Source organism: Perissodus microlepis, chromosome 3 (genome assembly GCF_051167445.1).
Source record: "Perissodus microlepis isolate ML-2025 ecotype Zambia chromosome 3, ASM5116744v1, whole genome shotgun sequence".
Classification (NCBI taxonomy): Eukaryota; Metazoa; Chordata; class Actinopteri; order Cichliformes; family Cichlidae; genus Perissodus; species Perissodus microlepis.
In genome coordinates, this window is record NC_140463.1 from 18,121,584 (window position 1) to 18,134,963 (window position 13,380).

General features: G+C 39.5%; 1 protein-coding gene and 1 long non-coding RNA gene across 3 annotated transcripts; one reads left to right on the forward strand and one right to left on the reverse strand.

The window, feature by feature from the left end:
* Positions 1–646: 646 nt before the first annotated feature.
* On the forward strand, positions 647–8,953 carry LOC146390303 (uncharacterized). 2 transcript variants are annotated; one of them, XM_084923364.1, is made up of 7 exons: positions 647–836; positions 4,286–4,416; positions 5,136–5,495; positions 5,932–6,009; positions 6,092–6,195; positions 6,272–6,556; positions 6,664–8,953. In XM_084923364.1, the coding sequence occupies exons 2-6, from the start codon at positions 4,350–4,352 to the stop codon at positions 6,317–6,319; spliced, it is 657 nt and encodes a 218-aa protein (XP_084779490.1). In that variant the 5' UTR covers positions 647–836; positions 4,286–4,349; the 3' UTR covers positions 6,320–6,556; positions 6,664–8,953. The 2 variants fall into 2 exon arrangements, with proteins under 2 accessions (XP_084779490.1, XP_084779488.1); XM_084923362.1 differs by having other exon boundaries at positions 6,667–8,953.
* LOC146390304 (uncharacterized) lies at positions 5,806–9,029 on the reverse strand. Its single transcript, XR_014799815.1, has 2 exons — positions 8,946–9,029; positions 5,806–6,193 (listed from the first exon to the last, which is right to left on the reverse strand). It is a non-coding gene; the product is annotated as an uncharacterized LOC146390304 (long non-coding RNA).
* Between the last annotated feature and the right edge of the window lie 4,351 nt (positions 9,030–13,380).

Genomic DNA, 13,380 nt, shown 5'->3' on the forward strand with positions numbered 1-13,380 from the left:
GCATATAAGGAGGAGTGCAGTGCTCCCAGCATCAGTTTAATCAGCAGAACTTCCATTGTTCTCTGTACTGACATGTCTGAGCATTTATACTGGCAGGTGGAGGATGTTACATCATCACAACATTTTAAACTGCGTTGAATCTTTGCTGCTGCTTTGCTGCAGGTTTTATCTCACAGATAAATGATCAAAGTCACCTTCTGTATCTATTAGATTGATTAAACAGTCATATTTCCAAGTTAGTCTCTGGATGCTGTGCTACATACTGCTGAATCATTAATGACACAGCACGTTTTTGTTTTTGTCAACATGACTTTCATGTTTCTCTATTATTAAAGTTCAGAGTCGCTTACTTCACCTGACAGGTTGGCTTGTTTTTATTTTTGATCAGTGAGACACATTATAATGTCTGAGTCTTCAAACTGAACAGAAAGTGAGACCGAGCAGATTAGTTACATGAAGCTGAGCCTCGGAGTTTCTAAGTGATCCAAGTACAAAGTAATTTAAAGCGCGACAGACAGGTTTCGCTGTGAGGTTTCCCCTGCGTAATCACATCACGGGACTTCATAACCCTCTAGGGCTAACTTACACCGCTCCGTTGGCGGGGACTGTTATATATAAACCGCGAGTGAGCCTCGCAGCTCATTCATTCAATTCGCTCGAAGCAGGCAGGGACTGGTTGGACTGCAGCTTTCCAGAAAACTCGCGTCAGTCAGAAAACGGAATTTTTAAATCATCGATCATGTCTCTGAACAACTTCTACTTTAAGGACTCTTCCTTTATGTCACTCTGGACTTTTCTCCTGTGCTCGGCTTTGTCCGTCTGGACTCCTGTACAAGGTAAGCCGATGTGTCCAGCTTCTAGCTGCATGTTAGTTAGGGCGCCCTCCGTTTGCGAGGTGCGCCTGCTGCTTGCGGCACAGGGAGGAGAGGGCGGGCCGGTGTTCCAGATCTACTGGCGTTTAGAGCAACTGGCGTTGGTCGAACAGATGTATGGCAGACTTGCGTTCCAGGAGCTGCTACTGACAAGCCAGCAAAAAAACCGCCAAATGTGTCATCTGTGACACTTGTGAGGTTATCTCAAACACACTCCGTCAGTCTTGATGCTGTTTACCTGGTGATATCCTCATGCGCGACGCGATCGCGAAAACAGCAAACAATTAACACCACGCCGATGTTGTTCACAGGACAGCAAGAGTAAACGATCGGGAGAATCTTGTTATCGTCCCCCTCGCACGTTTTATTTCTCCGGTTTCAGCGTTTTTGCTTCACAACTAAAGCGTGCAATTTACTTTGTGTGCACTAACATGGACTCGAGTCAACCAGCGCCACCTCTGGCCAAGTGCCACAGCCTACAGCCAGATCAACTTGTGACACACATCTGCACCACGTTTGAATTCGTTTCATGCACAACACATTTGTACCTTTCAATTGTGTCTGTTTGTGCGTCATGCAAATCGTGTCCTGAGGATCTAGAGTTTGCTGTCGTTGAGGTTTTAGCAAAGTTTTTTTTTTTAAACAGTTTTTATTAATTATCAAGAAAAGCATAAAACATAACAAAGCAAACAAAAAAGAAAGAAAGAGGAAAAAAAAGAAAAGAGAAAAAAAACCCCAAAGGGAATATATTAAAGTCATTATATACCTGTACAAATACACATATGGGGTAAAGAGGAGAGAGAGAAAAAAACAAACACAGAAAACAACATATTTTCACTCAATTACCCACAGATTTAGAAAGAGAAAAAGATAAACTCCAAGAATGAATCTTGTCCTTTACGCTTACTTCCTATTTAACTGAGAACATCTTAATCACAACCACCCCCGCTCAACAGTTGGGACAAATCATTTGGCAAATAAGAAAGCAAAGGGGACCAAACATTGAGAAAGAGACCCTCATTTCCTCCTAAAATAGCAGCAGTTCTTTCGTGAGGAATAACTTTAAACAATTCTCTGTACCACAAAGTCACAGAGGGAGGTTTATCCTTAACCCAGTTAATGAGAATACATTTCCTAGCTACCAGCAATAGTTTGTCACATAATTTGCGCTGCAAGTGATTCAATGTTATTTCTTTTGAGGGTAGGCCAAGAAGAAAATACCCGGGGTCCCTTTGAATCAGATTGTTAAAAATATTACTTAGTTCTTGAGATATGAAGCTCCAAAATCTTTTGATTAATTTACATTCCCAAAAGTAATGAAAAAAAGTGCCAGTTTCTTTTTGACATTTACTACAAAAATGGGAAATATGAGGTGCAATCTTATGCAAGACATTAGGAGCTATGTAAAGGCGATGTATGATTTTGTATTGGGTTTCTCGCAAGCGGTTGCAAGTAAAAGTGGAACTACCCATGTTAATGGCTCCTTTCCACTCCTCTTCGGTATATTGATTATTAAGATCTCTCTCCCATTTATGAATATCGCTCAATGTGTTGCTACTGAGAGTATATAGGAGAGAATAAAAGGCTGAGATAAAATGAGTTCTGTCTTTTCCCGTAATAAGAAATGTCTCAATATCATCATATATAACTATTTCTGAGGACTGTGGAATTTTTGAATGAACAAAGTTACGAACCTGGAGAAAGCCAAAAAACTGGTCTCTAGGAATATTAAAATTTGACTGCAATTGCTCAAAGTTCATCAGTGTGTTGTTTTGATACAAATCGCCAATTACCCTTAATCCCTTTTTGTGCCACTTATCGAACATACTGCGAGACATTCCTGGAACAAAATCTTTGTTTCTCAGTAAAGGAGTCAAGAATGAAGTGCAATCTTCTCTACCCAACCTTTTACGCATTTCCCCCCAGACCCTTATTGTATTATAAATGATTGGGTTATTCTTAATCCCCATTTGTAATATTGTTTTGTTTGTTTTTTTGTCACAGACAGCTAAGCTCCAAAGGGAATAAGGTAAAATGGACCAAGAGTCTAGGTGAGAGTGAGAATTTAGATAAGCTTGTAGCCACTCCCATAAGACACGGTTATGACATGCCCAATTATAAAAAATTAAATTTGGTAAGCCTAAGCCTCCCCTATCTGTAGGCAGTTGTAAAGTTCCAATCCTTAATCTAGGTTTCTTACCACGCCAGATAAATTTTGAAAAAGCTTTTTCTATATCACAAGAAACTTTCTGGGTGATCAGTAAAGGTAGCATTTGTAGGGGATATAATAAACGCGGGAGAATACTCATTTTGATTAAGTTCACACGCCCCATAAGAGAAAGCGGCAATTTTTGCCATCTATCTAAATCTTTTTTGATTTTTATTAGAACTGGTGATAAGTTCAGTTTCCATAAGTCTTTAAGAACTGGTGGAATGTTTAGCCCAAGGTATGTAAAGCCGCTGGGGGACCATTGAAAGGGATTAGAAATATCTGGCAAAGAGTTAATCTGATCACCCAGTGGCATGACTTCTGATTTCCCAAAATTAATTCTGTAACCAGAGAATGAGCTGAACTCATGTATAGTAGACATAATAGCTGGTATTGATTGTTCTGGTTTTGATAAGAACAGCAGAATATCGTCAGCATACAATGCTATCTTATGATTTGTTCCACCCACTATTATACCATGCACATCTTGGTGCTGGCAAATGGCCTCAGCTAGAGGTTCAAGTGCTAATGCAAAGAGGAGAGGGGACAGGGGACAGCCTTGCCTCGTACCTCTTTGCAGTGGAAACGCTGATGATTGTACACCATCAGTTATGACACAAGCTTCTGGAAATTTGTAGATAGTTTTAATCCATGCAATAAACCCCTCGCCTAAGCCAAATCTTTCTAATACATTAAATAAATATGTCCACTCGATTCTGTCAAATGCCTTTTAGCAAAGTTTTGATCTAAGAGACAAAACAATCAAAATCTGTTATTAAAATGATGCTTAAAGTTTATGACGGGACAAAAAACAAAAAAAACCAAAACAAAATAAAAACACAAATCAGAGTCTTTCAATTTGGAACCATAAACATCAACAAAACAAATGTTCTGACCGACTACAAGTTCAACAACAGCAGCTTTCACTCTGCTCTGCAGCTTGGGGATGAAACATCTGTATCTGCCGTTGTCTTCCTCCGACACGTTCAGGATCTTCAGTGAAATGTTCCCGTGTTTCATGTCGTCCATGAACAGCTCCGTCCTCCTGAAGTACGAGGCCATCTTCATGCCGGGGACATGTTTTTATTTTTTTATCCCAAAAATAGTCAAATATATATAGTTAAATTAAAGTGTAATGTAATTTGAAGCATGTCTGTGTTTTGAAACGTAACAGTTTTTATTTATTTGTTTTTTCCGTCTGCAGCCTGAATGTGAAAATGAGGAAGAATCAGCTTTGGATCTTCACAGACTGTTAACAAGACGTGATCATGGATTTCATGCCTTTCTTCATGGTCCCACTATCGACTCTCATCCTCCACTTGGGTTCAGTTAAAGGTAAATATGGTTTTGGGAAGGAAAAACTCAATTTTAACAGGAAGAAACTCCTGCAGAACCAGGCAGGAGAGCAGCGATCAGCAAACAAAATGCAGAGACAAGCCATGCAAAATTATGAAACTTAGCTGGATATTAAAATAACAAGTTCCTCTGTGCTCTCCAGGTGGGCTGGCTGTAGCTCAGGAGGTAGAGCAGGTCCTCGATCAATCGGAAGTAAAATCTGCAAAATATGCCAGATATTCTTGGACACGATATTAACCTTGAGTCGCTCTCCGATGCATCCATCGAAGTGTGAATGTTCGAGTACAAAAGTGCTGTATAAGAAGTAAATGCAAATCCAATGTTAAAAGCATAGTTTAACATGGCATACATTAGTTTACAAGATTTTAAAAAGGGACCTCCTATGATTTATGGTTTGGAGATGGTGTTGCTGACAAGAAACAGGAGGCAGAGCTGAAGAAGCTCAGATTTTCATTTGATGTGATCAGAATGGAAAAGATCAGAAATGAGTCTGAGGGACGGCTCAGGTTTGAAGATGAAGTTAGAGAGGCAAACCTGAGATGGTTTAGACATGTGCAGAGGAGGGACAGTGGATCACTGGATGTTGTAAGATGTTGCTGCCAAGCAGGAGGATGTATTTAGTGCGTTGGACACAAAATGTTGGAAACTTCTGATGTTGTATAAAGTTGTGTGTCTGCTCCTCTCTGTCTCCTCAACAGGATCATTTGTAGTGGATGTGACACAGAGCTCCTATCAGGCAGAGGAGAACCACAACATCACACTGGAGTGGACGTTCACCACCAAACCAGACACGTCCATCTCAACACTGAAGGTCTTCTGTATCCTGAAAATTGGCCATAAATACTGGACTTTTTATCATCTTTATGATGGTGTCGAGTTCTCAGAGGATCAGGATGAAGAGTTTTCAGGACGAGTCCAGAGTGACAAAGACGCCCTTAGAGAAGGACGAATCAGACTCCAGCTGTCCAGACTCAGGACTGAGGACTCGGGTCTGTACCTGTGTGAGGTGGACACAGGTTATGGCCGCGGCTACAACAGCTGCAGAGTCACCGTCTCTGGTAAGACAATTCATTTATACACATGTGATCACTGTGATCTTAGTCTGGAACCTGAGATAAGAGTATATTTATAAATCTAACATTGTGTCAAACACTTGCCTTCTTTTTGTTAACAATCTAACAAAAAGAAGAGTTTTGTCTCTTTGATAGTTTCCACAGCTGTACTGAGGGTTAAATTTCTTTGCACCCACTTATTGTGTTCAGATGTTTACATCCACTCATCTTCATGTGCTTGAATGCGATGGTAATTTGGGGCGTTTAATGGTTTCTTTCAACTCTACAGTGTTTGTCTTTGATGATTAAACAATAGTTGGGCACAAGTTTGAGTTTATTTGGACCTTCAGTAAACAAACTGTACAAAGACTCAAAGATCTGTTTGATCAGTAAGAAAAAGATCAGCTTGTTGTTGTGTGACTGCAAGTTTGTGGTTTTCTAGATCCAAACTTTGCTAAAACCTCGACGATAGAGACGTCGCTGCAAACTCCAGATCATCAGGACACGACTCCAGCAAATGGTGAGAAAACAGTCCAACTTTACTCTGCATCATTCCTGTTTGGGTTTTTGTGGTGACCTTGTTGTTTTTTCTATTTCCGCAGGTCGATCCAGGGTTCCTGTGGTCGTCACTGTCATCGCTTTTATAATCGCTGCAGCTGTTGCTGGTCTTGCTGTACATTTTTGCTGCCAACATCAGAATCGAACTGTAAGAAAGAAAGAAACAAACATGTTGTTGCTTCTTGTGCCGTCAGACTGACTCATTATTCTCCTTCTTTCAACAGAAGCATCCAGAGGATGCTGAGACACAAAAACAACCACTACCAGTCTAACTGCCTTGCTCAAAGGAACATTGGTGTTAATGAAACTGAGGGTTTTTTTTTTTATCTTTGCTGGATCTTCAGTCAGGTTGGGAGTTCAAACCTGCAACCACAGGGAGACAGTCAGGCCCAGCAGTACTGAGATCATCATACTGACAGATAATGACTCTTCTAAAATTTAATCTACACTAAAACTTTGCAGCTCTGAGATGCAGCTGAACCCTCCAAACTGCAACAGCGCAAGAATCGGTGAGAAACCAGTCCAACTTGTCTCTGCATCGTTTCCGTTTGTATGAGTTTTTGTGATAATCTTGTTTTTCTGTTTGTTTGTTTTTTTTATTTTAATTTTACATCAGCAGGTCTGTCCAGGGTCAACCTGTTCCTGATCATTTCCACCTCAGTTGTCGCTGCTCTTGCTGCATATTTTTCTCAACGCCTTCATCAGGAACTAAAAGCAAGTCTGACACAGACAAACACGGACATGTTGTGGTGTCAGACTGACTTCAACTACTTTGAACAGAAGCATTCAGAAGATTAAGATTTGTCTAGATTTATTGTTTTGTTCATCTTTAATGTGTTAAGTTGCCTTTTTTGCTTTTGCTCGTCTGTATAAACTTTGTTGTGCCATCAGTGATGTCATTACATAACTTATGTTTTATTGCTATTGTTGTATTTTATTCATTTATTGTTTTTATTTATTTCTGTCTGTTTGCAGTCAAACTCTTTTTTGTTGTTGCACTGAATGAAAGTTCTGTGTTTGTATTTTTTTTTTTTGAACATGGGTTGTGTTTCAGGGATATTTAAATGCACTACAGGCGTATTCAGCTGAGTTTAGTATTCATAAAGTGAAAACATCAGCTGAAGTAATATGCATATGGATATTCATTTTAATACAATAAGAGAGCTCATCTTACTGTTGTTTCTTTTCTGGTAAAAGTGTACTTACGTCAACAAGAGGCCTTCAGCTTGAGCTTTGTGGCTTTTCAAAGCGCGGTCATTTCTGCTTATCTCACATGATCACATTAACTGACATTTCCTTCTTCTTTGTGTTCAGTTTTTTTACTGTCTAAACCAGGGGTCGGCAACCCTAAACAGTAAAATCAGTAAATGGTCAGCATGATGGTCCATATGTTGATTTAGTGGTTAGTACTGTTGCCTGACAGTGAAAAGGTTGCTGGTTGAGAAACGTGCTTCTTGAGTTCATTAGTTATTCTAAATTGTGAGGAAACTAAAGTGCTTGAAGTGCTCAGATTAAAGTGTTGCATGAAGACAAAATCTGATTTGTAGTTAGCAACACTTTGAGTGGGCAGTAAGACTGAAATCAAAGCTCATGTGATCCACCTGAGCTGCCTTTTTTTTTTTTTTTTTTTTTTTTTGTGTGTGTTCTAACTGTTAATGCTTAATTAATACTGATCATTATGGATGGTAGTTAAAAGGGTTTGTTATGATACAGCAGTGAAGACAGAGTTTAACAGCTGTAATGGTTTCACATGGTCATAGAATAAATTATAATTGAATGTTTTTCCTGTTTTCACGTTTGATCAAATATATTTAAATCATCATAGGGCAGTGTTATGTACGCCACAGGTAGGCTGCACGTTTGTCCTGCGATTCTTTCTTTTTTGGGACATTTAAGTTGTATAGTGACACATTTGTGGTCCCAGCGTGGCTGTCTTATTCCTTTTTGACTCCAGCTGTCGTGGAGAGAGGTAGCTGCTGTATTTAAGCAGATTCAGTATAGCGACTTCAGTCCTGAGCATCTTGACTCCTAACTAGAGAAGGTTAAGAGCTAAATGCATTTTTCAGGCTCTGTCTGCTGTTCTAAACCTTCTCAGCGGTTTGTGTTCCAGCCTAATTGAACTATAGAAACTCCTGTAGCAGCCGCTGTTTTTGGACCCTGCTGTCTTGTCCCAGTTGGTTTTATTTTTATTGGTTTCATTTTCTTTCACTTTGCTTTGTTTCATTTGGTCTATTTGTGGACTGTTGTTCATATTTGTGCCCACGCGGCCGGGCGAGAGTGATCCCCTGCCCGTGTGTGGTGCTGGTTCTTTGTTACCTCTGTACCGACCCAGCTGATTTGCTCCGGGAGCTGTGGAGGATTCCTCTTTTTGTGAGGGGCCACGATCAGTATTTTAACCACTGTAACCAGTATAGATCACTCTTCACACGAGTGGTACATGCTAACATGTTTAGAAGCCATTCATGATTAAAATATGTGATGTTACAGTATAATTACTTGTGTTATTGTTCTGTTTCCTCAGTGTTTCCAGCTGTGTTCACTTTATCTGCAAATTTTCATGTGTTCACACAACAGCTGGATTCAAACATGTAAATCCAGAAAACTGTTCCAGTAATAAAGTAAACACACAGAACTGCTGCTGAAAATAAATGAACAGGATTCTTTTGACACTTAAGATTAAAAAATAAAGAAATAAACATAGCAAGGAAAAATTTGACCGGAAGAGAGCACAGATCCACTAAGACCAGAGGAACGAGCTGTTTGTTCAGTGTACACCTTGACGGTAAACAAGGAAGGAGTTCATTTGTTCATTTGTTTGTTTGTTTCTACATATCCCAATTCAGGGTCTGCAGACCCTGAATTGGGATACAGCCAATGAGTGAGTTTTTATGTTCTTACCTCTGAAAGTACGAGGTTTCACTTCCTGTGTGACGGTAATATCAGTGTACGAGACAGCAGGGTTCACTTTATCTGCAATACAGAACATTTCACGTGTTACACAACAGCTGGACTCATCTGTGTAAATCCACATGAGTGTGTTTCCTGTGTTTGTTTACATGGTTCTCCCTGTGTAGTGAAGCAGGAGGGAATCCCTCTGATGACATCAGACATGTAAAAGATGTTTATAAAAGCGTGTGGAATGACTGACACTCCCAGTGACAGATCCACTGAGAGTTATCGCCTGACCTGAGATCATGAGTTCAAGACCAGTTTCAGGTTGAACTGTTTTTCTGGGTTGTTGCTTTACAACAAAGTGCCTGACAACTGTTGTTGTAATTAAAATATATACATACATACATACAAAGAAGGTTGGTGGTTTGATCCTTGGCTCCTCAAATCTGCATGCCATCCTGCAAGACACTAACCCTGATGCATCCATCAGAGTGAGAATGTTAGAAAGATAAAAATCACTCGAGTATAGAAGAAGTTTATGTGTGACTGGATGAATGTTGTATAAAGTGATCTGAGTCTCTGTTAAATAAGAATCAGTCCACTGATGAAACAGATCCATTGCTGGAAACATGCTGAACATTAAGGCTGATTCTTCTCAAACTGATCATATGTTGAAACGCTTTTCGTGACCTTTTTTTAACCTGAATCTAAATTTAAATTTTTGGTTCAAATCAGGTGAAGCTAGAATATCAGGGATAGAAAGCTCAAAGCAGACGTTTTGCAAGAAGTGACGTCATCCTCACTTTAGCCCAGTACTCGCATACTGATCCGGCATAAAGATTATATTTATACTGCTAAACACTCAAATTTCATGGCAAATACACTTTTTTTTTCTTAATGTTGAACCTTTAATCAAATGTGCTACGGCAGCAGGAAACCATGTGTGCTGCTTCTCTCAAATAAGATCAAGAAACTGAGGCGTCACCAAAACTGCACAGTAGAGGTTTCTGCTACAACTTTGAGATGGTCAGAATTTGGTGTAAAGAAGATGAACGCATGGATCCATCCTACTTTGTTTAACTGTTTCAAGCTATAGTAATGGTGTGGGGGATATTTCCACACACTTTGCGTCCATGTCCATCCCTTTATGACCACAGCACTGCCATCTTCTGACGGCTACTTCCAGGAGGATAAAAAACCATGTCACAAAGCTCAAATTATCTCAAAGTGCTTTCTTGAACATGACAATGAGCTTGCTGTACCCAAACAGCTTCTACTGTCACCAGATTTAAATCCAGTAGAGTATTTACTGGAACGGCAGATTCACATCATGGATGTACCAGCAAGGTGTGCCTAATGAAGGGGCCAGGAACTGTAAATGTTTACATCTATGAGAAAAGTCCTCAGATTCTTAGATTTGAACAAGAACAAGACTAAATAAGCACCGAGATCTTTTCATTTGAACTATTTTAAGGAGATTTGCATTGTCAGTAGGAACCAAACTGGCGCTTGAACAAAAACTGGTTTTAATGTTTTAAAAAAATCAAAGGTCAATAAATCTTTATGATATTCCTAGTGGGTTTTTTCAATATGAAGACTTTTTACAAACTACCAAGATTACGTCAGCTTTGTAATCCAACTTTTCTACAGGCAAGATTTTTGATTAGCCATGAGTCTCAGCAGTGGCATTACCCGTTAACCCTTTGTCCACTGTGCGGCAGGATCTCTGAAAAGTTTAGACCAGGGGTCAGCAACCGTTAACACCCAAAGAGCCACTTGGACCCGGTTTCCACGCAAAAGAAAACACTGGGAGCCGCAAATACTTTTTGACATCTACAATGAAGATAACACCGTATATATTGTTGTTGTTTTTTTTACCTTTATGCTTTGTGTGAACAACTAAGGTGTGTTGCTTATGAAATCCATGAAGTGCTACAGAGAAAATTACATTTTATTTATGTAATTAACACATTTTGAACTCTTGAAGAAATATAACAAAAGGAAAGACACCCAGCTGAACTAAAATGATCCATGTAGCAAAGAAAAACTGTTGTGCGTCGCCACCCTTATGTCGCCTTTGCGCTTTTGGAGCCTTGACCTGACTTTTAAAAAAATAATTGGAAAAAAGCACTATGCTGCTAAAAAAAAAAAAAAATAGATATTTGCAAAACTCTGTCTAAATATGTATTTTACCTGGTTAATGTGTGTGGCGGGGCGTGGTCTGCAGCGCCGCTGCAGGGGAGGCGGACGCACCTGAGCAGCACCCGCAATCACGCCTCGCCTACTTAACGTCTGTGCTATCTGTGCTGTTGTTGGTATGTGTCGAGCTGTGAGCTGCAAAGCTACAGCCGGCTGTATGCGTACAGCAACCGTGTGTGAAAAGTGGTCAATAAAGAGATGCTGAAAAGCGTGTTCATGCAAACATCGTCGGGTCTGCCGTGATATGTTTACAATGGGACTGCTGCTCCTGAACCTCTGCGCACAGCGTCTGCAAATCGGGGCTGTAAGAAGTCACTTTCATCTACGCAGGACTGTAAACTGTCATCTGTGAGGGGTGTTTGTTTTTAACATAGTTCACGGTGGAGAATAGCTGCTGACATAATGTGGATCCAAAGATCCATAATTGGCCTACTTGGGGAAGAAAGTCTCGATAAATGCACGGCGTTTCAGCGGGTACACCAGCTTCCGCGAGTTTGACACTTATTTTGATTGATGAAAAAATAATATATAGAATATAATTTTATTTTTATATTTATTTTTATATTTCAATATTACAATAATCTTCCAATTTAGAACTACATGTTAAAAAAACTAACATAAATAAAATACACTTCTAAATACTTCTAATTTATTTTCCCAAACCAGCCGCATGCGGCTCCGGAGCCGCAGGTTGCAGACCCCTGGTTTAGACAGTAAAAAAACTGAACACAAAGAAGAAGGAAATGTCAGTTAATGTGATCATGTGAGATAAGCAGAAATGACCGCGCTTTGAAAAGCCACAAAGCTCAAGCTGAAGGCCTCTTGTTGACGTAAGTACACTTTTACAACTTTAAGAAGCTGATCTTAAAACTTGAAGGCAGTTTATTCTTGTTGGTGCATGTTAGGGGTGTGTTTTGTGTCTTTGTCATGTTGCTGTTCAGTTAACTAAAAAAAAAAATGCTTAAAAAATATTTCCCACAAATACTTTGTCAGAGTCACACAGAGCACGTTGATACATGCAGTGTATTTCAGTTCAGCACGCGGTCGACCCTCAAGATATTTCAGTATGGAGCTGTGCCAGAATAAGTCCTGCAACCCGAATACTCACCTCAAAAGCTCTAATTACAATACAATTTGTGCAGCTTAATGGGATGCTGTGTCTGACCTTCCATGCGTGTGCACACATATGGCAGTTGTTGTATCATTTAGTCACGTTTTACTCCCCCAGATTACAGCCACAGGCCGTGTTGTACAGGTCACTACACTGGCAGGGACAGGAGAGAGGACATAATGGTAAATGCTATTAATATTTAATTACAGATGATCTTTTTCACTGTAAAACTTAAATATAAAAACATCATATAAACACATACTGCTGCAAACACTTTTTAGATCTTTTCATTAACCAAAAACTAGTTTTACCTGTAGCTATAATTACTGTTTCGTACTTTGCCAAATTTCGTGCAACATTTGTGAACTTGCCAGCTGTAAATGTGCAGTTTCCAAAGCCAGTGTTCACACAAAATATTTTATTCAAATTAAGTTTTCTTGTCAGTGAGTCATTGCCATAAAAATTAAGACCTCCTCTGACATTGTTTAAACTTTCGTTCTTTTAGAATAAAAGTGTGTTTAAGGTTAACTTCCTCTGAAATGCTGCTTCTCAAACTTTTTCCACCTCACTGGAAAATAAAAGCAACCATCACATCTCAAAATTGAAAATGAAGCAGTCTGAGCACATGTGCTGCTGCAGCCTCTGGGTCAGCCGTCATTCAATATTGTTGAACAGTAACTCAGAAATTAACTACATTTTATGGTGTGTTGTTCCTTAAAGGAGGCAGATCGGTGTCTTATTCCTCTTTCATTTTCTTGTTTAATTGATTCTAGAAGTTTTACCAGAAACTCAGCTGAGTCTGGCAGACAGTCTGGACAGTTTAGTAACAGACTACTAAATTCTGTCCTCCAATTGGTTTTAAAACTGAATATTTAAGGAAATATAATCCTGGTGCCTTTAAAAAAAAAAAAGGTTTTCCTTCTTGCTTCCTGGCTGGGGGCCCAACTGTGGGCCAGTGTGCAGAATAATCTGACCCAACTCAGACTCTAAAAACTTTCATCACAAGGAATTTCTCTGTGAAGAATTTAAAAAAATTATCAATAACTTTGAGAATTTTCTGTGCATTTTACCTTAAAAAAATCACCTTAGTTTTACTTCACGTTTCACATCGGGGTCCTCTTGCACTGGGCC

Bases quoted from the DNA above. Each gene is read 5' to 3' on its own strand.
- LOC146390303 (XM_084923364.1), top strand. From the start codon at position 4,350: ATGGATTTCATGCCTTTCTTCATGGTCCCACTATCGACTCTCATCCTC. The intron at 4,417-5,135 runs GTAAATATGGTT...TCTCCTCAACAG, and splicing joins CCACTTGGGTTCAGTTAAAG to GATCATTTGTAGTGGATGTG. The intron at 5,496-5,931 runs GTAAGACAATTC...GTGGTTTTCTAG, and splicing joins CTGCAGAGTCACCGTCTCTG to ATCCAAACTTTGCTAAAACC.